General features: G+C 51.1%; 10 protein-coding genes across 10 annotated transcripts; 6 read left to right on the forward strand and 4 right to left on the reverse strand.

Moving 5' to 3' along the window:
* Positions 1–1878: 1878 nt before the first annotated feature.
* AKAW2_40570S (uncharacterized protein) lies at positions 1879–2160 on the forward strand (the record flags this gene model as incomplete). The annotated part of the gene is made up of 2 exons (XM_041688913.1): positions 1879–2066; positions 2127–2160. The coding sequence occupies 2 exons, from the start codon at positions 1879–1881 to the stop codon at positions 2158–2160; spliced, it is 222 nt and encodes a 73-aa protein (XP_041542650.1).
* Positions 2161–3000: 840 nt separating this feature from the next.
* AKAW2_40571A (uncharacterized protein) lies at positions 3001–3618 on the reverse strand (the record flags this gene model as incomplete). The annotated part of the gene is made up of 4 exons (XM_041688914.1): positions 3001–3344; positions 3407–3432; positions 3525–3538; positions 3610–3618. The coding sequence occupies 4 exons, from the start codon at positions 3616–3618 to the stop codon at positions 3001–3003; spliced, it is 393 nt and encodes a 130-aa protein (XP_041542651.1).
* A 505-nt stretch (positions 3619–4123) lies between these two features.
* On the forward strand, positions 4124–6630 carry SSL2 (TFIIH/NER complex ATPase/helicase subunit SSL2; the record flags this gene model as incomplete). The annotated part of the gene is made up of 2 exons (XM_041688915.1): positions 4124–4259; positions 4322–6630. The coding sequence occupies 2 exons, from the start codon at positions 4124–4126 to the stop codon at positions 6628–6630; spliced, it is 2445 nt and encodes an 814-aa protein (XP_041542652.1).
* An 894-nt stretch (positions 6631–7524) lies between these two features.
* AKAW2_40573S (questin oxidase family protein) lies at positions 7525–9339 on the forward strand (the record flags this gene model as incomplete). The annotated part of the gene is made up of 5 exons (XM_041688916.1): positions 7525–7876; positions 7948–8256; positions 8344–8703; positions 8776–9186; positions 9245–9339. 5 exons carry the CDS (start codon positions 7525–7527, stop codon positions 9337–9339), a joined length of 1527 nt encoding a protein of 508 aa, XP_041542653.1.
* A 378-nt stretch (positions 9340–9717) lies between these two features.
* AKAW2_40574S (uncharacterized protein) lies at positions 9718–11109 on the forward strand (the record flags this gene model as incomplete). Its single annotated transcript, XM_041688917.1, has 1 exon — positions 9718–11109. One exon carries the CDS (start codon positions 9718–9720, stop codon positions 11107–11109), a length of 1392 nt encoding a protein of 463 aa, XP_041542654.1.
* A 455-nt stretch (positions 11110–11564) lies between these two features.
* QNS1 (glutamine-dependent NAD(+) synthetase) lies at positions 11565–14431 on the reverse strand (the record flags this gene model as incomplete). Its single annotated transcript, XM_041688918.1, has 13 exons — positions 11565–11674; positions 11790–12207; positions 12260–12302; positions 12377–12380; positions 12433–12767; positions 12820–13397; positions 13446–13537; positions 13586–13611; positions 13664–13853; positions 13912–13970; positions 14027–14177; positions 14227–14345; positions 14403–14431. The coding sequence occupies 13 exons, from the start codon at positions 14429–14431 to the stop codon at positions 11565–11567; spliced, it is 2154 nt and encodes a 717-aa protein (XP_041542655.1).
* Positions 14432–14837: 406 nt separating this feature from the next.
* NPY1 (NAD(+) diphosphatase) lies at positions 14838–16217 on the forward strand (the record flags this gene model as incomplete). The annotated part of the gene is made up of 3 exons (XM_041688919.1): positions 14838–14937; positions 14994–15440; positions 15511–16217. The coding sequence occupies 3 exons, from the start codon at positions 14838–14840 to the stop codon at positions 16215–16217; spliced, it is 1254 nt and encodes a 417-aa protein (XP_041542656.1).
* A 376-nt stretch (positions 16218–16593) lies between these two features.
* Positions 16594–21029, reverse strand: AKAW2_40577A (uncharacterized protein; the record flags this gene model as incomplete). The annotated part of the gene is made up of 2 exons (XM_041688920.1): positions 16594–20577; positions 20637–21029. The coding sequence occupies 2 exons, from the start codon at positions 21027–21029 to the stop codon at positions 16594–16596; spliced, it is 4377 nt and encodes a 1458-aa protein (XP_041542657.1).
* Positions 21030–21591: 562 nt separating this feature from the next.
* Positions 21592–23123, forward strand: AKAW2_40578S (putative flavin dependent monooxygenase; the record flags this gene model as incomplete). Its single annotated transcript, XM_041688921.1, has 2 exons — positions 21592–21662; positions 21719–23123. The coding sequence occupies 2 exons, from the start codon at positions 21592–21594 to the stop codon at positions 23121–23123; spliced, it is 1476 nt and encodes a 491-aa protein (XP_041542658.1).
* A 152-nt stretch (positions 23124–23275) lies between these two features.
* On the reverse strand, positions 23276–24137 carry AKAW2_40579A (HD domain-containing protein; the record flags this gene model as incomplete). Its single annotated transcript, XM_041688922.1, has 3 exons — positions 23276–23371; positions 23434–23800; positions 23899–24137. 3 exons carry the CDS (start codon positions 24135–24137, stop codon positions 23276–23278), a joined length of 702 nt encoding a protein of 233 aa, XP_041542659.1.
* Between the last annotated feature and the right edge of the window lie 954 nt (positions 24138–25091).

A 25091-nucleotide genomic window follows, 5' to 3' on the forward strand; every position in this document is an offset into this window, starting at 1 on the left:
TAATACCAGTATTCAGTAATAACTCAGTGAGCATTACGGCTGAGGTAACGCATAGTGTGTCCTAAACTATATTACTAGGAGCACTCCAAATGTTCAGCAATATTGGCGTCCACATGTGGATGGAGAAGCATCAAGGCCCGAGCCCCTCAGTTCGGTACCCCCGGATTATATCTTCCACCACTGATCTGGACATGCATATACTAGTATACTAGTTTAGTAGTAGCTGCAGCGTGATATGGCGAGGGAACCGAAGAGTAAAAGAGCTCTACTACCCGATTAGTACTGCAACTGGCATGGGGAGTACTTAAGAGCAGCACACATGTGGAGCCAAGTGTTGGATAGTAATTCCATGAAGCTTATTACTATTTATATCTACCAGAATGAAAGATGCCAGTACTAACATGATTATTCGAGGGACAAGGAATACCAATCTGTTGTTGTTCAGACAGTTGATAGACACGTCTTCCCGCATGTCAGAGCTTCTACAATACCACACAATATTTTGAAGTACTATCTTCAGAGTTCTATGGAGTACCCATGGCTATTCAATGTTGTGAATGGGAGGGAGCCAAGCTTGACTAATAGCTGAGTCATGATTCGCGGGGACACATCAGTGACGTCAGTTATGATTGGCGGCCTCAGGCGCCGTGGGGGGGAAGTGGCATGATCGATGCAGGATTGCTTCGTGTTTCTCTCCCCTTTAATCTCCCCTCCTACGTTGTAACAATGGAATGGTCTAGGTAGATGGACACCTAGCTGCCCCTGATTACCTTAGGCTCGTGCTCCATGTGTACGTACACATAAATAGTGATATCTATTGTCATGGACCAACCGCAGTCACTCAACCAGTCCGTTCTTTACTCATACGTCAAAAACCACACACCGCCAGGCCGGATACTCAAGTCCCGCCATCAGACAAGCGAGTGACCAGACCTTAAACTCCAGCGGGCCGGGACCACAGTTTTGGGGGGAGTTGCAGCCTGGCACGCCATGCCCAACCGCGCCTGAGCAACAACTAGTCTACAGTACTAACCAACTACCGCGATCGCCGCCCGCGTGCCTGGCCGGTCCGTCATTGAGCCCCGCTGTTTCCTTCGGCCGGAAATCGCGATCAGCTGCCCCTCGATGGCGTGAGTTCTCACCTTCACTCCTGTGAGTCAGTTCAACAGTGTTGAGAGTTGAGACTGGATCATCAAGGCCCTTTCGGTCAATGCGACGGTACATCAGTGGGTGCCCACATAACTCATGTGGTCCATGCATCATCCATTGTGGTAGGAATGCAGGAGACAGGTATGGAGTGATGTGTATGAACATCGACTAGTCTACATAGACACTAGAATCGACAACTGCCTGGCATGCTATCCGATCTTCAGCTGATGGCTACATGATTCGGGACCGTTTTTCCGCGCGCTTTTCGTTTATCCCTCAAGGTTCTCAAGGCCCAAAAACTCAGTGTCATCATCAATCAGCATTAGTTGAGGGACTAGCCTAGCATCATTATGGGCCTGTGGGCCTTTTTGAACCCCCGCAACACAACCACCCCCCACAGGGTAACACGGTCCGTTCGGCTGAGGTGTAGGCTGATCCTCCATTTGCCTCTAACAAGCCTTGATAGAGTCGTATACCATAATTATTATAAATAGGTCCGTATTGCCGCACAGCAGTTGTGCAACCTTTTTATCATCAGTATTAACCTTTGCCTCTCGGTCCCTGCATTGACCTGAAGAACGCTTACCTGTTGAACTTACTTCCCCCTTGAAAAAGGCGCCGCTTCCTCCTATCTACTTATTACTTTACTGGACAACCCACTTCTCTGATCGAATACTTTTCCTGGCAATATCCATAACGCCAGTTCCCTCAACTAAAACACCGTTCACCATGTCTATCGCCATGCAACTCGCCCGTCCAACCATCCGCCACTTTTCCGTCCGCCGTCCTCGGCCAGACACTCGCATTTCCCGTTTCATCACCAGCTCCTGTCTATTCACGGCCGTGGTGCTTCCCTTCGTACCTCCAGCTCTTGAGAGTTCTCGCGAGAAGAACAATGGATACCCCAATCACAACAAGTAAGATCTCCTCTCTGAAACATTCATAATCAAACACCTGATATTAATAATCCATGATAGGCCGCACCCACCTCTATGCTTCCACGCGCGCTAAGCGGAGGTAGCCTCTATATCCGATCGGATATAAATCCCACACTACTAGCGGGGCTCATTTCCGAACGACCACCACCCACTCAGGGCGTTGGAAACTTCTCGATATCGCGCGATTTTTCACTTTTCGCACTGAATCATTTCTTTCGGGATCAACATTTGCTGATCGGTCAAGGCGTAAGGGAGCTGGGCGATTGCTTACATACATACATTCCGTATGAAGGACTCACGCGACATGACTCGGGGCTTTTCTTTTTTTTCGCGGAGATGCATATCATACCTCTGCTTAAGGCGGGCGGGAGTTTCGATGGCGTTCCTTGCTTTGCTTTTTTTCCTAGCTATGTTGGGGTCATCACATGCATAGTTGCATCCTTACCCGTTGAAGAAAGTCTCATGATTGGGGAAGGGATCTGGACAGGTGCCAGCCCGGTTACACCCATCAATGTGGGCGTCTCTCTTTTGGTGGGATTGGTGGATGCTCCACGGCTTTCATTCCGGATTGATCGTGGCTACTTCATCTATAGAACAATACCTTATGGCTACTTAATCTCAATCGAAGCATTACTGAAATCAACATCTACTCCTCAAAGCACTGCTGTATAGACAAGAGTTCATCCCGACCTACGGATCAACTTACTGTAGCTATGCCCCTACGTTAGCAGGGATAACCCCGCCGATCAAGATATTCAAGCAGGTCATACTATACCTAGTTCCCTGCAGCTCCAAACACCAAACTATGATACATGAAAATGCCACAACATAGCCTTTTCTTCTTCTCCCCCTTGTTTTACCATCGCCGCCTCCATCTCATATACTATATGTGCAAACTAACTACCCACCAGCCCTACAAGCGGTTTCCCTTCGGAGGCCGGAAAGGCTGCGTAGCCTCATATTTACTCTTCTCCAGCACCCGCTCAGCTTCAGTCTCCGGTTCGTGACGAGTCGGTGCGGGGTCATGGCTAGCTTCAGCACTCGGCGAGCCCACATCATCGGCACGCACTAACTGGGCGCGCTTCAGGCTCGGATCTTCGGTCGGACTAGGAGTCGGGACATTGTTCGGGGCGTTCTGGCGTCGGTGCTCGGCTTCCATCGCAGCCAGCTGCGCCTTGCGCTTCACTTCCGCTTCGAATCGGGTCTGGCGGTCGGCGTTGATGGATTTCTTAGCAAAGTAGTAGGCTCCGCCGCCAGCTGTTGTATTTCAATATGAGTGATATGGATACATTAATTTGGGTTCAGAGATTGCTTCTTACCGACGCAAAGGGTGCCCCAGCCTATCCTGTTGGGTTGGATGAGTTTCCGTCAGTATTGTGTGCATTCCAGGTGGTGTGGACGCCTAGCAGGCAAGTGTTCGTTGTAGGGTTCGCTCACCATGTAGATCGAATCTGTTAGATAGTGAAGAAGCAATTGTTAGCGAGACATTATAGACAAAGCTATAAAGGAACTTGGAACATACCGTGTTCATTGTGAATGTTATTCTGGCCTCGACGGGTTTGTCTCAACAGAGGTGGACTCGGAGCCGCGGACTCGCAAGAAGCTCCGGACTTTACCTAAGGACTAAACTACGTCAAACCGGCCGGTTCCCTTTAGTGGGAGACATCCAGCCAATCACATTGCTGCATTGTCGGATCGCCACTCGCCTTGTTGCCTCAGGTGTGCATTTGTCATTCCCGAGCCTCATCTCATGCTTCTCGTTCTTGATCATCTCCCCTGCCTTTTTCTTGTTCTCAGTTTATCTTCGTCGCGCTTTCACCAGCTTCTGTGCCTCACTGCTTCAGCTGGTCGATTCGGTTCACGACCCCTGGAGCTATCGAGCTGCCGTATTCCTCTCACGCTCGTCCAGGCGCCGGTAGCCTTTCGGAGCACCCGCGTACATCATTCTCTCACCGTCCCGCATCACATCCTCTTCACCATATTAGACGATCCCCTTCGACTCTGGTCGAACCGGGAAGAGGTTACATACATACATAATGCCCATCAAACGCAAAGCTACGGATAGCGGTCGGTCAAGTAGAGCATCGAAACGGCCCACACCTGTGCCGGATGTTGGTAGTAGTGATGAATACTCAGACTACGAGGAAGAAGTCAAGGATGATAACTTGAAAGGTAGCGTAGAAGTGGGGTTTCCTGCATATAGGGTCTGGATGCTGACATCTTTTACTTACAAGGTGTCTTGGAGAAGTTCTCTCTCGAATCCAAAAGCGCCGCCGTACAGAGACAGGACCCCGATTTCGGTTACAAGGACTTTTCCTCGCTATCGTTGAAACCCGATCATGCGAACCGCCCGCTCTGGATCGATCCTCTCAAAGGAACTATCACTTTGGAGAGTTTCTCGCCGCTTGCACCCCAGGCGCAGGACTTCTTGACTACTATCGCCGAACCGCTGTCGCGTCCGACCCATTTGCACGAATACCGATTGACGGGAAATAGTTTGTATGCGGCTGTCTCGGTGGGTTTGCTGCCTCAGGATATTATCAACTTTTTGGATCGATTGTCGAAAACGCCGCTTCCGGATACCATCAAGTCGTTCATTCTCGACTTCACGAAATCATACGGAAAGATCAAGGTCGTGCTGAAACATAACCGCTTCTTCGTGGAGAGCACCGATCCGGCGATGTTGCAAATGCTGCTGCAGGATGAGGTTATTGGGTCTCAGAGATTGAAAGGCACGGAGGGCATTATTCAGCAGGCGGCCCCGAAAATGGGCGGCTTGGTGATTCCGGGTACAAAGGATGCAGCGGGTGTTAGGCAGGCCTCGGAGCAGAAGCCGGCGGAAGACGGCGCAGGCGAAGCTCGTAAAGAGGACGATATCCTGCTGGCGATTCGCGACGATGATGACGATGAGGAGGAAGTTCAAGTGCACAGTTTCGAAATCCCCAACGAGGCAGTCGAACCCGTCAAGGCGCGCTGTCAGGCCATGGGCTGTCCAGCGCTGGAGGAGTATGATTTTCGAAATGATGAGATCAATCCCACTTTGGATATCGACTTGAAGCCAGCCGCAAGAATTCGAAGCTACCAAGAAAAGAGTTTGAGTAAGATGTTCGGTAACGGACGTGCGAAGAGTGGAATCATTGTCTTGCCTTGTGGTGCAGGAAAGACGCTGGTGGGTATCACGGCGGGCTGCACAATCAAAAAGGGAACAATTGTCTTGTGTACCAGTTCGATGTCGGTCGTGCAATGGCGTAACGAGTTCTTGCGCTGGTCCAACATTGACCCCGGTGACATTGCCGTGTTCACATCAGACAACAAGGAGAAGTTCCGTCGATCGACTGGTATCATCGTATCCACTTACTCCATGGTGTCCCAGACGCGTGCTCGGTCGCATGATGCGCAGAAGATGATGGATTGGATCCAGTCACGAGAGTGGGGTCTGATGATTCTTGACGAGGTGCACGTCGTGCCTGCGTCGATGTTCCGAAAGGTCACGTCGGCAATTGCGTGTCAGAGTAAATTGGGATTGACTGCAACGCTGTTGCGAGAGGATGACAAGATCAAGGATCTGAACTTCTTGATTGGTCCGAAATTGTACGAAGCCAACTGGATGGAACTGGCCGAGCAAGGGCACATTGCCAAGGTTCAATGCGCCGAGGTGTGGTGTCCGATGACGACTGAATTTTACTCTGAATACATGAGAGAGAAGTCACGAAAGGCTGCTCTTCTGTACATCATGAACCCGCGGAAATTCCAAGCCTGCCAGTTCCTGATCGACTACCATGAGAAGCGAGGCGACAAGGTCATTGTCTTTTCCGACAACGTCTATGCTCTTCAACGATATGCCCTCAAATTGAACAAGGCCTATATCTACGGTGGTACTCCGCAGAACGAGCGCATGCGCATTCTGGAGAACTTCCAGCACAATGAACAAGTCAACACCATCTTCCTCTCCAAGATCGGAGACACATCGCTCGATCTGCCGGAAGCCACTTGTCTGATCCAGATTTCGTCTCACTACGGTTCCCGTCGTCAGGAAGCCCAACGACTTGGTCGTATTCTGCGAGCCAAGCGTCGTAACGACGAGGGATTCAACGCCTTTTTCTACTCGCTCGTGTCGAAAGACACAGATGAAATGTTCTACTCCTCCAAGCGACAGGCTTTCCTTGTCGACCAGGGCTACGCGTTCAAGGTCATTACTCACCTGCAAGGCATAGAAAACCTGGAGGGTCTGGCGTACGCCACACCAAGCGAACGGCGTGAGCTGCTGCAGGAGGTGATGTTACAGAACGAGACCTCTGCTGAGGTAGAGCACGTCACGGACGATCTCTTCTCAGGACGTTCGGGCGGCCAGCGAAAGGGAGCAGTCAAGCGCAGTGCGGCGACGCTCAGCGGCCTGGCCGGCGGTGAAGACATGGCGTATATTGAGTACAACAAGAGCCGGAACAAGCAGCTGAAGGATAAGGTGGGCCATCACCCGCTGTTCCGGAAGCTGGAGCGGGAGCGACTGAAGCGGAAGAAGGAGTTGGAGGATTTCATGCGGTAGTTGTGAAGTTAATACCCAGACCGACACAACATACTATATACGACATACCCAGTTAGATTGGACATGCATTAGTGAAAAGTAATCTCACATACGAATGGAACTTAATGTGCATTCTTAAACAGACTCTTGTACGTGAAGCCGTAGAACCACCATCATCCCCTAATTCATAAAGGTACACACCAGCATCAACTGGATAGTTTATTAATAGCTGAAGTCCAGACCCAATCCCAAATGCAATATAGAGTAAGCAACAGCGCCAAACACCGAGCCAGAGGCCGAGCCCGAGCTTGACCCCATCATGTTACTAATGCAGCTACCCCAGATCCTAACCACTAACCACACCCGCCACTCACCAATCACCAGTTACTACTCACTTACCACTTAATACTACTAGTATTCTGCAGAACCTAATCAACCTCGGATACACTCCCCCAATCCCCAGCCACCATTCCTTGGTTTCAACCCTGTGGAATCAGCTAGCTAGATACCCAATCACAGTAGATCTGATTAGCCTTTACCCCTCAACCTAAAAGCAACTAACGAAGAAGAAGAATAGTAACCGTACTTTGTACGGAATGATACCCACCAGGTTAGGGCCCGGTCCATATCAGCATGACGTCGATCCAAATAACCATTTCTCTCTCTCTCTCTCGGTTCTCGCAACTCCGACAATCCCGAACCAAGAAATCAAATCCTACCTTACCTTACTTAACTGAGTAGTACCAAGTGACGATGAATACGAGATATCCTACTACGGTAGTGAGAACTGACCACTTGGCTGGGATTGCTGACTAGATCAGACCGCACTGGAACTTTGGTTCAGGGAATATTTAAGCTTACCTGACACACACACATCCCCCCGTACTGATTGAAACTGGGGTAGAGTAACTACGGATGACTCTACGCTACTGCCTTTCTTCATCATCAGTTTTGAGTCGGGCGCTCAGAAAGTCTGCTTTTACCAGTGCTTCTGGATTGCGATTTAGGTCGTCTTCATATAATAGGGACGGTTACTTACTGCCCAGAATGAATCTATCAACTACTACTACTACCGCCACTTCTCTACAACGGTCACTTCAGGGTGATGCCCCCATGGCAACGTCTACAAATATCCATCTCTCCCCTGAACATGATCATGGGATCGTCTCTCATAATTTGAGCGAGGAGTCAGCGCGCGTGGCGAGTGAGGTTCTCCAGGAGGATATGCGGTCCCATCATGTGTTCTTTAATCAGAGTGGGTTTCATAGTATGTCCTCTCCCCTCATTCATTCGCTTCTTATCCTGAAAAAATATATCATGGCTAATGGTATGGTATAGACCACATCCCCCACCACGTCCTAAGTCTATATGCCCTCGGTGCAACTCCGGAACAAATCCGCGCCGCATATGACAAAAATAGCAGCTATCAGCGGCCCAAGATGCCCGTGGATGAGGATGTGGTGAGTCAGATGGGAAAGGCTGAAGGGTTCTTGAAGTATCTGGGACAGGAGAAGCATTATAGTAATTATCTGGAGTTTTTTCAACGTCAGATGAAGGAGAAGGGTGAGGAGAGGGTGTTGGGGGAGTATCTTTTCTCGGATTCCGGTGGTGAGGTGGCTGAGTTGATGTTGGGGAGGTTGTTTGGAGGTATGCTTCCTTGCTCCTTTTATTTCTTCCTTTTTGTATCGGGTTGATTGGTATTAAGGGGGAGTGGTGGCTAACTGGTATCAATAGGCTTGATCCATCCATTTATTCATTTCGGATTCGGTCTCGAGTTCAACCAGCCTGCTATTGTAGCTGAAGGGCTGGCGCAGACGGCTGTTCATGAGGACTGGTACGGTCCGTTGTTCTTCTGGCCCGTGGAAAAAGCAGCCGGGGGTATGGCCAAGCATGGGAAGAAGTCCATGCTGCAGATTCTGGAGGAGATTCGGGCTGATGAGAAGCTGGCGCGGTCTGCGCAGTATGATGATGGCCAGCGGATGAGGAATGGGGTGCTGAAAAGGGCTCCCGATGAGATGATTAAGTATGCGGCGGAGTTTACGGTCTCAGTGGATCAGGTGGAGGAGAAGACAGCAGAAATTATCAATACTGTTGGTGGGTTTATTCCTTCCCCCCCTATATACCTCTATGCGTGTATCGGCCAGTGACTAATTGGTGTGGATGTAGCATACTTCACCAGTGCCGCACAGCGCCCTGATAAGCAGATCAAGTTCGATTTCTTCTACATCCACGGCGTCAACTCCACTATCTTCCTGTCCAAGATTATCCGGTTGCCGTATCTGGATGACGTGACTAAAGCACGAATTCTAGAGTGGACGGGGCGCCTGGATCTGTTGCTCTATGTTGCGTACGGAGCGGCAGATCTGCATCTAGATGAGATTACAAAATATCCGGCAGCGAAGAGCTGGGAGGAGATCTATTCTTATTGCAACGGCCAGTCAAGTGATGATGGACATCTGCCCAAGTTGGTGCGAGCCTTGAAGAATGGTGAGAGGGCATGCCGGCCTTTTGAAGACCGGGCCGAGGAGCTAGGGCTGAAGATTAAGGGAGATATGTGGCTGAAGATTGCGAATATGGGTATGTTCATCCTGAATCTTTCTTATGGATGTGATAGAGTTACTAATCGATTGTCTAGTGATGGATTCGACTGGCCAGGATCCCCAGTGGGTCCGCGGAGCGGGTTTTGATGAGGCGTGGAAGAACCTGGAGGAACGTCGATCTCGGCTGTAAGACACGAACTATAAGTGTATCCAGATTGTAGTACGGACTGGCTGTGTGGTTGTAGTATAATAGTATGTCCGTGATAATAAATTCCATCAACTTCATGAAGTGTGTGTCCGGGGAGAGAGAGTAAATACTAGAAAGCACCAGATCAGATGGTAATGGATCACGTGGTGATTGGGAAGCACGAGTGGGGCGATATCCCCAACAATTAATTGATTGGAATCGCGAGAAGCTCTTTCTTCTTCAATCCTTCGCCCATCTTTCTTCTTCCTCTTCCTCCATCTCCCTTGTTCCATTCCTCTACTTATTCTACCTCATTTCTCACGGATCACTCAATCTCTAGCTACCCACTCCCGCATTTGCATCCGCATCTGCACCCTCACTATGCCCAGTGACGACACCTCTAACCAGAACCGAAATTCCGCTCCCTCCGATTCCCGCCGATGGCCCGATGACGAGACCGCGTTGGACGCTGTCCGCCGTTTCGCCGACGAACAAGTCTCGTCCGTGCTCCAGTCGGTGATGGGCATCCCCTCCATGTCCTCGCGGCCCTCCCGCGACCACTGGGCCATCTTCGACGAGGAAGCTTTCCGCAGGAGAGACGGCGGCGGCGACGCGAAGGGGGACAACCATGCGCCAGGTACAGCGGACAATACCGACCACCACAACCAACGCCACAACCGCTATCCCGCGCATTCTTGGACTGACTGGGAGGATCAATGGTACGCAGATAACCATCCCAGATGGCGCAGAAGCGACCGAGACAGCATCTTCGACTTTTTCTTCGACCGGGCCTCCTTGTTCGACAGCCCTTTCTCCTCCCACTTCTTCCACCCCTTCCACCGCTCCCTGTTCTCAGACTTCGCTAGCAATTCCTTCGGTTGGCCCTTCTCCTACCTCATCTTCAGTCCTTACTCCCCCTTGCACCTGGAACGCCAGAACCAGTACCACTCCCACCACGACAGGGGTGTCTTTTCGTCGCTCATGTCCTCGTTGAGCCTGTCGTCGGAGAATGAGAACAACAACCCCGCTACGGAGACCCACTGGCGCGAAGCTTTCGAGGATCTTGTCCGGTTGGAAAATGGCAAACCGATGCTCGACCAGGACACCACTGCGCTGGCGAAGAGGGAGACCCCAAGAGATTGGTTGTACGGTCTGGCGAAACGGGGTAGTTTGGGCGACCAGTGGAAGATTTCCGAAAGCGGAAGAGATGGCCGGTCAAACCCGATGCTTGTTTTCCACAACTACACCTCGGACCGCGGCGATGGCAATGAAGTATCTCGAGAGATAACCGCAGACGACAACGAGACCGAAACTTTGACGGAACTGGACATGTTCGATCGCTTCTTCGAGGACGCTGCTGCTCGTGAAAGCAAGGCGTTTGCCGATATGTTCGAGAGTCCTATACTGCGCTTGCTGCTGGAGGATAGACGGAGACCTCGCGAGGCCGACAAATGGATGGAGCCTGTGTCTGACAAGCAGAATGACAACCCAATCTCTGAGAACCACCAGCAGCAGCAGCAGCCAACCCCAGTGACGGAACCAACTACAACCACAGAACAACCAACCGTGATCTCAACCATGACGAGAACCGAGCGTGTCCGACTCCCAGATGGATCCACTCAGAAGAAGACCGTCTGGACAAAACGATTCTCCGATGGTCGTGAAGAGAGCAACGAGACGACGGAAGTTCTGAACCCCCCTCATGGACAGAATAGTACAGGAGACTCTTCATCCGCCAATCGGAAGGAGACCGGCTGGTTTTGGAGAGATTAGACAGTATTTCAGTCGTTGATTTGCTGTCGTTTCACTCTTTTCTTTTCTTTCTTTGTTTCTTATTTCTCCTACTATACCTATATGATCTGATCTTAAGGATCTACTTAACGTTGTTGTCAATTAGCGCTGATTATCACTGCTGGCGTTGCTTTCAAAAAAGCATTGTTTACTTACCAAACACATATTCTGTCTTTTCTTACGATTTCCTATTTGTCTATATCTCACTGATGCTGATACCAATCTACAATTCAAGTTCGATCTTTGCTCTTCAATCTGTTTTCCCATATTTCTAAATCACTCGTTACATTACTCGACAGCAAAAGTACTTGCTAGGATGTGCTTGTGACATGTGTATTACTGCGTATTCACGTTAAACATCTATCACAGCTAACCGCCCCCTCTACATGTCTTCATCTTCCCCAAATGGATATACTATAGGATACTAAACCGACACTCTAATCGGCCTTTACGCTCTTCTTCTGCGCCTTGCCCGTAGTCCACCCCTTCGATTCCCAGTACTGCACACTGTCTTCCATCTTCTTGTACGCCCACGAGAAGGAGGGATCTATACCATATCACAGTCTATATTAGCCATTATCCCACACCAATACCACATCTCATATGCGAGCAGCAAAACACAAAAGGGAAGACAACAAAAGGGGTTAGGAAAGGAAACATACACAAGAACTGCCTCAAATCATGCCTATTATCCTCCGGCGAATACTGTTCAGCATGATAACTAGGCGTCAACACCGTCATCTTATGGCGATTAATCGAATAGTTGTAGAAGAAGTGGCGCGTCTTTTCGTAGATCTCGCGCGGGCTGTACTCGTTCCCCCACATGTGGAGTAGGCGCTCGTACATGGACCAGGGTCCAAGCTTGGCCACTTTACGGAGGTATCCGAAGACAGAGAGCTCGGCGTATGTGACTCCCATGTCGGCTTCGTCGGATTGCACGTAGGTGGCGGTGATGGGCTCGAGTTCGGCGGTGGGAGTCGCGGTGAGGAAATCATCGAGAATGGGAAGGTCGAAGGAGTCGCGGGCCCAGGCGATGAATTTCTTCAGATCGACTTTACTTATGGAGCCGATGGGGTTGAGCTGTGATTGTTAGTGGTGTTTAGCACTTTCTTGTAGAGGGATGTGGACGTACATCGGCACTGCTGGCGTCGTATTTGGTCAGGTAGCCGCGGAGACTGTTTACGTTAGTTTCTTGTTCGGTTTAAGGGGGTCATTGTTGTGTTATATTGGGCTTGGGGCATGAACACACCATTCTGCGCTTTGTTAGAATCTCGACTCAGACGATTTATGGGGTTGCAAACGTACCATCAACATTGGACGAGCCCAGAACAAGCAGCCCTCCACCGCCAGGGCGCTGACGGACCGTCGGTAGCAACGATGCGAACAGATATGAAAGTACCATCCGCAATCTGGCTTGGATGTTCTGCAACGCTTGGTTCTCTGCTCGGGTACCGCCGTGGACCTTGAACTTAGGCTGAAAGTTTGTGACGATAGTAAACACGTTCATCATAGCAGTGATGACGGTATCGAAGTTGAAGTCGGTGTGGTAAGCACCGATCTCCGCGGCGAGCACCTTGGCCCGGTCCCTTGTTTCCTTGCTTGAGTTCTGGGTGCCCATGTAGCTCGTGTGGAAGATGCGGCTGGTGGAGTAGGTTAGGACATGATAGTTCGGCATGTAGCAGTGAGACTTACTTGCAAACCTCCTGGCTCGTAGTGGGAAGCCAGGTGGAGTCTGCTGGCTCGGCGCAAAGCCTGCGGACATCCTTGATGACCTGCTCGTTTCCTTCTTGGACAGCTTTGACGACTTCTCTGCACATCGAGTGAACAATGATAGAAGTAGCGCAACTGTCAATACCACCACTAAGCGGGATAAAGTATCCGGCAGCACCGCTCCGGCGCAGATAATCCCACAGCCAGCAAGCCGGACCAAGAGCAATCTCTTCCTCTGGGACATGGTAGCGGGGTTTGAGAGTTTCAGAGGGAGCATAGCCGGGATCGGCATCCTCGTCCCGACGGGACAACCTCGTGTCCAGGTCGAGGCGGACATAAGGCGATTGCATGCTGGCCTGCATTCCTCGACTCGCACTAGAGCGGTAGGTCCGGACCTCTTCAATATCAACAGTAGCCGTAACGACCTCAACATCGTTCAGGGAAAACTGTGAACCCTGGGCCACAATGTTGCCATTGACCACGATCATTGCGCAACCATCGTAGTACAGACGATCACCATCACAGCCTTGTTGGTTTGCGTAGAGATAGATGCCACCACTCTAGAGAAGAGTTAGAATTGACACATTGGGTGTGTTTGGCAGCCTTACCAATTTTGTGGCCTGTGTGATAAGGTTGATACGGGTATCGAGCTTCCTTAATTCGTGGTGACTTCCGGAAGAGTTGGAGAAGATTTCGACACCTTCAATCGGTTAGACAAAGTGCAGTTAGGTGAAATTGACAGACGTACCAGCAAGGCCATACGGGATGTGAGGGCTGTGCACGTATTAGCTGTCTCCCCTTAACCGAAGGACTGTATAGGTCTTACCCGTTAGGAGTGAAGAGCTCCTCGCAAGTTTCAAGACCCAAGCACGTATCTCTAGTACTGATGAGTGCATCACCAAAAGGCACCTTGTATTGTCCCGTGATCTTTCCGACAATCTGCTCCAAGTAGTAGTCCTCGACTTCGCGCGGCCGCTGCCAGGGCGTGAAGTGTCTCATTTCCCTGTAATTGCCATCTTTAGAAGAAGCAAACGTCAGCCATTGATCCTGTCACAGCCATAAAGGAATACGCACCATTGGCAAGCCACATCTTAGGACGAATGAGGATGATCTTGCGGTTGTAGAAGATCACGCTAGAAGATTGCTTAGTTCGAGCAGAAGAAGTAGCGGTACCGTACTCATGACTTACCGGCAGTTCCACTTGCAGTCTCTATGGCGAACGGGCATGCCGACATCAACAACGATATCCTGGCAGTCGGGGTGATCGATGATGCGGGCAAACATCTCCCACGAGTGGAGGTATGTATCACCCTCGAGGAAAGCATCGAGACAGCCATATCCTGAGCGATATCAGCAATTGCCCATAGCGATGCAAATAAGCGTAAGTACCAGTAATCTCAAGCTCAGGACCAACTCGTAGCGTGGCGCCAGCTGCCTTGGCTTTCCGAATACTTTCGATAATGCGCTCGCAGTTACCCTCGAAGTCGAGGGCCCACTGGTTGAGGGAGCTGAGAGGAAATTGTCAGTGGAAACATACAACGATATACCCGTAATTAAGCACCCACCATGTTGCAAGAGTGACAAGATGACCCATGGTGAGCGACTGCGTCTCTGCTGATGCCGTGGGGAAAGATAACAAATGAAGCCATCCACAAATCAGTTGGAGAAAGCGTGACTCGCCATGACGCATGTCACGTGTGTGGGGAGCTCCCCTCGTGCCCCTCAATCGTTACAGTAATACCGTATCGGAGCAATTGCCGGGTGAGCGGTACCTGCGCAGATGGTACCGAGATTACCCGCCTCGGCATCTGAGGGGTGCTGATTAATCGCTGGTTATCGGAGCCATGAGGAGGCCCAATTCTGCATCATCGCCTTGCTTTTTTTCTCCTGAACTTCCCCGGGTGAATATACAGCATTGGAATCATTCCTATCCTATTCCTAACCCTCTAATCCTTCTCCCTACACTCCACTCTCTCCACAATCGCCGTATTCTTTAGTTCATGATGAGCAACGATTCCCAGCTCCCCAACCCCCCGCATATACAAGCCGACTCCATGCTGGCCCGGCGGTTCGGAAAGGAGACTGTGAACTATTTCTCCAGTATGTCCTAAATCTCCCCTGAATCCCTTTACGACCAGCTATTTACCATTGTCCAGGCTCCCCATTGAACCGTCTGTCATTCCTCCGCGGTGACCATGCCTTCCTCTCCGCCGCACTCAAGCACCCCTCCACGCGCTTCGTCCTCATGAAGGACCTCGCGCCACTGACCAAATCGCCCGCGGAGCCCTACTACGCCAAATACGACGAAATCCGCAAGATGGTCCCCGAGACCATCTACGACAAGTCCGAAGAGGACATCATCAAGGAGTACGACTCACGCAAAACCACCGCATCCCCAATTTTCCTCGGTCTCGACGAAACCCAAAAACAGGACGGTCTCGTCTGGAAGATCTACACCGGAACGCCCTACTTCGCATTGGACGTGACCCCCCGCCACTCCGAAGAACAGCAAGCCAATTCCAGAGCCGTGATCGCCGACATGGAAGCCAAGGGTCTGACCTTCCTCCAGGGCAGAACCATCATGTCCTTCCCCGCCAGTGAAGGTACGTACCTAACCCTACCACTCATACACAACAACAATCATCACTAACAGACGCTCCCAACCCTGCACAGCCGCCATCTACGCACAAGCCCGCGCCCTAATAGACTGGAACACGCGCAACACCTTCTGCGGCACCTGCGGCCACCCCACGATCTCCGTAAACAGCGGGACCAAACGCGCCTGTCCACCCAGCGATGCTGCCCTCATCGAGCAAGGCAAACCCGCCACCCGCCCCCCCTGCAACACTCGCACCACGATATCGAACCTCTCCTTCCCTCGCACCGACCCCACCATCATCGTGGCCGTCGTCTCCGCCGACGCCAAACGCATCCTGCTCGGCCGCTCGAAGCGCTTCCCGCCTAACTGGTACTCCACCCTAGCGGGCTTCATCGAGCCCGCCGAGTCAGTCGAGGACGCCGTCCGCCGCGAAGTGTGGGAAGAAGCCGGTGTGACGTTGTCGCGCGTCGTGATCCACTCGTCGCAGCCGTGGCCGTACCCGGCGAACTTGATGATCGGGGCCATTGCGCAGGTGAGTGATCCTGCGCATGAGAAGATTAACCTCGAGCATGATCCTGAGCTCGAGGATGCGAGGTGGTTTGAGTTTGCCGAGGTCGAGGAGGCGCTGCGGACCGGCACGAGTGTTTTGGGGTCTGGGCTGGGGCCAGAGTATAAGGAGGGGGCATTGAGGTTGCCCCCGGCTACGGCTATTGCGAATCAGCTTATTCGGGCGGCGATTAATTTGGAGTTTTTGGGTGGGGAGAATGGGCCGAAGATGTGAGGGGGGTAAGAGGATAGATTCCTAGAAGTTGGGGGTGGAGTAGAGGTGTGGGTTGAGAATAGCGTTCTTGGTGGGTTGGTGTTTATATTCTTTGCTTTATTGCTATCGCTTTTGTATGGGTTATGAAGACACGGACGGTATGCTTGTATAGACGTGTAGAGCAAGCATCCTGCGGGTAAGATGCAAGGATGTTATGAATAGAGACAATTGCTCTAACTATATGCTTGTGAAAGTTACCATGATTGCTAGAAACATTCCCACACATATGCCACGAAACATCAATCCAAACACCCATACATAGATACACTCGTCAATCATCTAGATCTACTACACTGCAAACACAACTCCAAGCCCTATACACAACTGCAGGTAGAAATTAGAAGTTCGCATACACCGTCCCATCCCTCAACTCATGTATATCCTCCTTACTGCTCGGCGATCCAACTTCGGCATATCTCCTCCCATCGCGCAACTCATGGATCGTAATTCGACGATGGGATTTCCTCCTTCGTGAGCCGGAGCCGGAGCCCCGACTCGACGAGAACGAGGAGTCCGCCCGTCCATCAACGTTGTTCACGCTGCCCGAATCACTGAATCCACCGGTACTGTAGGGGGTGGCCTCGCGACTTTCCTGCTCTATCGAGGCTTGTAATTGGTAGTCAGCCACCATGGCCATGCCGTCTTCGTGATACCATTGGCGCAAGTCCGTGGCGTAGGTTTGCTCCTCCGCGCCGTATTCGACAGGTGGGCCGTCGATTTGGGCTTCGTTGGGGCCGTTGAAGACGGCCCAGGCGCTGCTATCGACGCTGGACAAGGTGATGGAGTGCTTGAAGCTCTTGACTTTGAAGTTTCGGAGGAGGATGGCGTCGCCTTCTTCTAAGGTTGGGAGGGCGGTTTTGTAGGGTCGGAAGATCTGGGCGTACAGGATTGTGCCGGCGAGGGAGGGGTCGGTCACACCGAAGGTCAGTATGTAGTCCTTTTTGCCTGTTGTTGAGCGGATTGGGGGTCGAGTCTCAGATACGATTGAGATGGTGTCTGTCAGCGCGTTGTAGTGGTCGATGAGGGTGGCGAGGGGCGCGAAGTAGGAGTATTTGCTGCGCAGGCCCGGGTAGTTGCGGTTGAGGTTGAGAAGATGTTTGCGGTCATGGCCGACGAGTAGGACTTCGTCTTCGCTATGTGTTGTGTGAGCTCCCTTGTCGTCATCTGATATTGCCTTTTCTTCGGGTGCGGTAGAGATCGATTCCGCTTCAGACTGGGCGTCTTCGTCTTGCGGGAGGTTTTCTGCCACCACCGTCGCTGTTGTTTCTGTAATTTCTGTAACCACCTCAACGGTGGGCTGTGGTTCGTCTTCTACTTGGAAATCTGACCTTTCCTGGGTAGGCTCAGGGGTTGGCAGTGCTGCATCCACCGGTAGGACAGGGACAGAAGGAATGTCCGCTCCATTTATCTGAGATGACTCTGGAGTCACCAGCTGATTCTGCGGGAGAATTGGCATCTTGGGAACATAGGCAGCCGAGTCGGGCAGGCCCAAGCTTTGAGAAGCACCATCTAGCGACAGGCTAGGGTCAATGTGCTGGGCTTGTTCTGGCACGCCTGCGTCCTCACCATCCTGTATCTGCTCGTGGGAGGTATGTGCCCCATGTTGTTCAGTACTAATTTCGGTCAGAAAAGTGCCCGCGCTGAAAAGCTCGGGATCGATCGGAGGTTCAGAATACTGTAGAACGGTTTCAGTACCGGCCCCGTCTTGCTGAGCGATATGGATGGTGTCTTGAGCATATCCGATCTCCCCGGGATGTGCCTCGTGTGATATGACTTCTGTTATCCCCAATTCCTCATGTTCGACATGGTAACCAGGGTGTTCGTCGATATCGATGCTTTGCTCGGCGCCATCGGATGGAGCCCTAAGGACAGCACCCTCTGTGGATCCTTCATGACCTTCTGCATGACCTTCTGCAAGATGAACTGGTTCTTCTGTTGCCTCATCTTCTATGTGCACCACCTCTGGTTCTTTAGCACCAGCTGGCTCCTCAACACGTTCCAGTTCTACGTCTTCTTTATGAGGATCCACGTAGTGAGCCTTCCCGTCGCCGACTGTTTCGTCACGGGATTGTTCATCGTTATTCTGATCATCATCGGTTTGTAGGTCGTGCATTTCTTCATCCTGGACCGATTCGGCTTCCATGGCCTTGACATCAGCATCTTCAGCGTCCCGCTGACCGTCATCCATATCCACATCTCCTTCGCTCTCGTGTCCGTGATTTACTTGCTCCACGCCGACTGCCTCGTCATCACTGTGCGGCTCCATTGTTGGTTTATGAGCCACCCGTACTTCCTCGGAATGTAACCCTTCACTCTCATCGATTTCGCGGCTCTGGCGAATCAAGTCGGCCTCTACCGGCTCGACCTCTCGCTCCTGGGCTTCTTGGTTGTCTCGCACAAACCATTCGCCACCCTCTTCGCCGTCTTCATCACTATAGTCCTCCCCCTCCGCGTCATCAACCTCTTCGCTCTCATATTCTTCGTATTCGCCTGGCTCTGACATCCCATAGCTGGATGCTTCATCCGCAGATGGGGATACGTCGGGTTCCCGAGTATATTGGGCTGTCGGTGCTGCAGCGGGCTGCCTTGGTACGCTCGGCGAAGGCTCCTCGTCGCTATCGCTATCGAGCACAATAATCTCTGGTTCGGCCTTCTTGATGGGATGCGGTGATTCAGCCTCCAGTTCATCTTCTTGTGACTCGAGTTCAGAGTCGACACGATCGTCATATCCGTCCTCATCATAATCATCCTCCAACTCTTCAGATTCAGGCTCTTCATCAGAGATTTCCTCCTCCTCGTCGAGTTCTTCTTCCTCGTCATCTTCAGGATAATATCCATATTCTCTCCTGACGGCATCATGGGATTTCTCCGGTGATTCTGCTTCACTCTCGGAAATAAGTTCGATGTCATGTCTTGCCCTGGAGTCGGGCTGCTCGTCTTCTTCTGAAACGTATTCTTCGCTTGAGGCCTCCGAGCGAGCGTCCTCGATGATTGAGCTTTGACTAGCGCTCTCGTATTCGTGGTCTTCGCCTTCTAAGTCGTGCTGTGTCGTTTCTATCACGCCATGGTAAGTTCCTTTCTCCTCCGCAGCCATGCTGGAATCCGCCCGTGCTTCAAATTGCCCGAGTGCTTCGAGCCGTTCCTCGTCCTCTTCCACCTTGGCCCGTTCTTCTTCGTGTGGCATTGGCCCTTCTGCATCTCCACCTTCAATACCGAAAGTAAAGGCGGTATGCGGAGTGGCTGTCTGAAGAACAGACAAAGACGGCGTAGTATCTTGAGCATGCGTGCCCTCTAAATCTTGTGCCCCTGCATTGACCATTCCGTGTAAGGAAACAGCATGGCCAACTTCAGACCCAGAGCCCACTTCGCGCATCTGTGAAATTGGTTCGGACAAAGTGGTAGCTTCCTCGTTAGCCATTGTTGTCACATGTTCATCAGAGTTCCTGATACTAGTCTCTGGTGGCATATCCGATATAGCCTCAAGTGCCAAATCGGCGGCATCCTGGTTGACAGTTGTCGGTGGAGTAGACTGAGTTTGGCCGGTAGTTGACACGGCTCCGAAATACCCAAAAGGGCTGTTTGAAGTGCTAACCAAGGGTGAGGGAACAGGAAGGCCGGGAGAGGGGATAGGATGAAGGCGCGGAGTATCTATTGGCAGATGACCAGCGAAGTTGGGTATGCCGTGCCTTCGCGGGCTTGGAGCCTCGGTCCTCGACACAATGCCAGGCACAAGAAATTCCGCATCGGATCTTGATTCGTTCAACTTCTTCTCTGTAGTGGACTCAGGTGTCACTTGCTCTGACTCAGTAGCGGTACCTTCGGCTTGCGCGCCATCGGGCGGCCCCTCCGATACTGGTTCAACGTCGCGAGTTTCCGATGGCTCTGGGGACTGTTTGGTATCCTCCGCATCATCCTCACCAATCTCAGCTTTCAGCCATTCCTCGTCGTCAAACATAGCCGTCCAATCTCCCGGAATGTCGATGTCTTCGGGGCTCGCAGGTTCATCGACGAGACGCCAATCACTGCCGCGCATGCTAAACCTTGGTCGCTTCCTTCCTTTCCCCGGCACGAAGCCATCTTCTTCTGCGAAAGGGTCAAATATGGAGCTCGAAAGGTGGCTTAGAGATGTGCGCGATCGCTCGACAAAAGCCGGTGACTGCCACGATTGTAGACCAGCGTTCTGACTCGTTCCGTCTGGGCGAGGGTATCTGTTGGGAGGAGGGGTGGATGGTGCCTCTTCAATCGCATTGTCGATAGTGGGCGGCGGAGATGATGGGCGGTCTACTTGCACATTGGAGAGATGTTGAGAAGAACGCCAGATCTAACACTGGTAAGCACTGGACTGTAACTGATCACTACTTGCTGAGTCCGAAAAAGTACCTCAATGGAAACGCCATCATCATAATTGATGTCCCACGCGATGCATCTCCCTGGCGTCTGATTAGACACCCCATTGTCCACAAATCTCGATCCCGCCAGCTTAATGTAGACAGTATCGCCAATTCCGACGTGCGACTTGGCTACTTCTTCCGCGACCAGCCCATGAAAGACCACCTTGACCTGTCCATTCGTGCGGCGAAGGCGAAAGTCCGGCTCCGCGAGCAAGAGACTGAGAGAACGGGTTGATGATGAGTAGGGCCATAACAAGGTCACCACGGCGTGGATAGAGCTGTCCGAAAGATTCTCGAGCTCCGGGGCGAGCTTCGCGATAGGGATCGGGGTCGTCGACCGTAGAGGTTCGGAGACCGGAGGTTGCTGTTCGTGAGCGTCCATCGCTGCAGGCGCTTAATGAACAAGTAATATCCGCATTTCCAGTCCTTTATTATAGGCCTTGCATGTTCCGGGCGGGATGGCGTCTGCACGAAGCAACACTGTTGTTGTTGTTGGCCGATCGGATATTAGAGGACGCGCGGGAGAATTGAAGATGGAAAGATGCGGAGGTGAGCCCGGATTACCCCCGTATCGGTGCGTAATATTACCCGTGCTTTTCTCCGCAGAGTTCGATGTTTAGCGGGTAATCTACGTCATGGTCGGTACGCCCTTTATCTCGTTGGGCATCTCCGCTCATTTGCGATCGCACAAGTGTATAAAAGAGTAGAGATCCTAGTTAAAGTCGAAAATGGAATAGATAGTTACTAATTTTCTTGATCGATATAGTTAGCTGTTAGGGAAACGCCGAAGAGCACGGCATCCATCAGGAGAGTGATGCAATCATCATCTGCTAGCAATTACTAGGGATGAGCTTATCGGCTCGCCTCCGACACAACCCCTCGGGCTCAAGATCGAGACATACTATCCTCCAACTCCCACTGTCTGCTCGGAGCTTGCCTCAGTAATGACACTTTCAACCCCAATACGTCGTATAGCTGTCATCGGAGCTGGACCGTCCGGTCTTGCTGCGGTCAAGTAGGAAAAGCACTTGAATGTCTATATTCATCTCAAGTCACTAACGAGAATCGCAGGTACCTTCTTGCCGAGAAATGCTTCGAGCGGGTTGATGTCTTCGAGAAAAGAAGCTCTGCAGGCGGAGTCTGGAATTACTGCCCGGGGACCCTGAAGGAGAAGCTGACCACTCCGGTGCCACAACTGGATCCGAACAAGCCGCTCGAAGAGTCATTATGGTACTCGACAGGAGGCAACGACCGGTCTCGAGAGCCGGTCTTTGTGTCCCCGCTGTATAAGACACTGGACACTAACATCCCCAAAGAGATGATGGGATTTCATGACAAATCTTTTGAGCCCGACTCACAGGTGTTTCCGAAGCACTCGGCCGTAAAGAAATATCTGGATGAGTATGCCGAAGACATCAAAAATGTCATACAGTTCGAGACGCAGGTGGTGGATGTGCGGAAGACGGAAGGTGCTCTCCATGCTTGGTCTCTCACAACTAAGAACCTCCGTGAAGGAATTGAGAGAACGCACTCATACGATGCTGTAGTGGTCGCTAGTGGCCACTTTGATGTCCCATATACCCCTGAAATTCCTGGGATTCAAACCTGGAATTCGGCATATCCAGATGTGATCTCTCATTCGAGGCTCTTCGATTCGGCAGAGCCGTTCCGAGACAAGAAGGTCATTGTTGTCGGAACTTCGGCATCTGGATTAGACATTGGCAATCAGATCAACGAAGTGTCCAAGGGGAAACTGCTGGTATCTCAACGAACAGAGACCCCTCTGGCATCTGCTGCTTCGGAAAAGATTTATCTTCCAGAAATAGTGGAATTCTTACCGCCTCATGCACACAACAGAGCGGTCCGCTTTGCAAATGGTCACATCGAGCAAGACATTGATGCCATCGTCTTCTGCACTGGCTATCTCTACTCCTTCCCTTTCCTCTCGTCATTGAACCCACCTCTGATCACCGATGGCCGCCGCACTCTGAATGTGTACCAACACCTGTTTTACATCTACGACACATCTCTGGTCTTACCTGCACTGCCACAGAGGGTAATTCCGCTCCCACTTTCGGAGAACCAGGCGGCGGTGTTCGCCCGTGTTTGGTCGGGAAGGCTTAGCCTTCCACCAAAGGAGGACATGAAAGCTTGGGAGGAAGCAAACATTGCCAAAAAGGGCAACGGGACATCATTTCATTTGCTACCTTTCCCGCAGGATGCGGACTACCACAACTTCTTGCATGACTGGGCGGCGACGGCGCCACCCCGGCAAGGTCTTGACAATAACGGTGCTGGGAAGCTGGGTAGTTATTGCGGTGAGAGGCAAAGGTGGATACGGCAAAGAATGTCTGAGATCAAGCGGGTATTTGCAGAGAAGGGCGAGGAGCGAAGCTCTATCAAGAGCCTAGAGCAACTTGGCTTCGACTATGATAAGTGGAAGGAGCAGGAGGGATCTCGAGACGCTCGATTGTGATAGATTATACAATCATATGATAGATACGAGTCTGCATAAATAGACGTCAAAGAAATTAATAGACAGTCTTCTCTAGATCTTATCTATCACAGCTAAATGCATCCTCTCTATGATCTAATCATGCAACAGCACTCCGCAAAACAAACAACCAGCTAAACCCCCACCATCATCGTCTCCTCATCCCACCACTTCTTAAAAATGGTCAACCTCTCCGTACGATCCCTAGCCATCTGTCTACCAGTAGCAGTCTACAACCCACATTAGCACATACGCACATAAACGAATAACCACAAGCTTCCAAAAAACTTACCTTCATCATCCCCTCCAACTTCTCCAACTTATCATCAATATGCTCTCTCGAATTTTGCATACTAGCACCCGCCAACTTAGCGCCCGTAAAGGTAAACGTCCTACCAATCCCAATGGCTCCAATGGCATCAATACGATCCGCATCCTGCACGATAGCAAGTTCAGGATGTTGCTGTATAACGAACAGCACCTTCTTTGGGTCCTTGATCTCAGTGGAGTACGAAACGTGATTGACCACCTCTTCTACCCTAGCTGCTAGGGCTGCCGAGGCTCCAGCTTGCTGCAACACCAGAGTCACTTTCGAGGTCTGCTGCTGACCTTCGATAACTGGTGGGGCGTATTTCTTGTCGTTCACGTCGTGAAGAAGGCTTTCATCAATTCGTTAGAACAGATTGAATGTGGAATGGTAGTAAAATAATTTGTAGTGGGCTGGCTACGATAAGTGGTTATCATTTTGGTTACTTACGCGCTGAGGAGGACCACGGTGGGGTCATAAGTCTTTGTAGTGTTAAATTCAGCGAGCAAGATATGTTGAGATAGTGCCAGGACCCGGAGAATGTGGTTAAAGTCATGCGATGCATCGTAGTTGCTCATGTGGTCTTGTACTGCTTCGGCGACGGAGAGAAATAGGTTGTCCCCGGCTGGGAGGAGATTTCCGTAGGGTGCTGCACGCGCTGATGCGAGGATTTTGTGCACTGACTCCATTGTCCCTGGTTATGCTTCTCCACGAGGTGTTGTGATTGAGAATTGGATCGGTGTTGCAGCTGATGAGGTAGCTTAATGGGGGCAAGTAAAAGTAATGGATAGGGTTGATTTGGGGGAGGAGGAATTTAGTTGGTAGAGAGAAATGGCTGCAAAAGCTTCCCCACATTCCTGATAAGTGCCCGGGAAGCAGTGCTGCTAACCCTCCCGCTTTGGTAGCTTCTGCAGGTTTGGTAGCTTTTCCAGGACGAGATGTGCTTTCACCGACATTATTGCATTGACAAAAAAATAAGCATATAACAATTAATCCATGCAGTTGAGCCCAATGCATATGTCCTATAGTTTAACTTATAAATCTCACTTCCACTCGCAATGTGAGAAACCCGAAGGGAGAGATGTATATGACATCCTTCATAGTGATAAAGTCATGGTTTCCACAGTCTCTTCAACTAGATAGTGAAACTTCAATCAATTCAATAACTACTAAACACTCACTCTTATGTATTTCTGTAACCATTGGAACAAAGAGGGATATCACAGCGGTGTTACCCGAGGCTATGGGGGTTAATAGTTAATATCGGAAGTGAACAATTGAGACACCCTCAAACAGATTAGACTCACGGATTACCAGTTCATTGGTAGTTTGGTACTCAAAATAGCTGATGAATAAGTGTCAAGTTTAATGAGTGTGAGTCAACTGACACTCGTGTTGGCCTCTAGATGGCTCCGTTCCTCAGGTTTAGGGCTGCCGACTGTAGAAACCACCATTGAGTCGAGACGGCGGCTTCCACCAGAAACGGTCACAGATATTGGAGGGAGTACATTCATTTTGTGCTACATGTAAGCTACAGCTACAAACCATCTTCTCGAGGAAAGCTCTCTGCGCATGCAAGAACCGGCCCATCCGCTGGTTGAGTCCAGAATGCAGACAGGTGCATGGGGAATCCTTTCCGTCTT

This window comes from Aspergillus luchuensis, chromosome 4, assembly GCF_016861625.1.
Source record: "Aspergillus luchuensis IFO 4308 DNA, chromosome 4, nearly complete sequence".
NCBI lineage: Eukaryota > Fungi > Ascomycota > Eurotiomycetes > Eurotiales > Aspergillaceae > Aspergillus > Aspergillus luchuensis.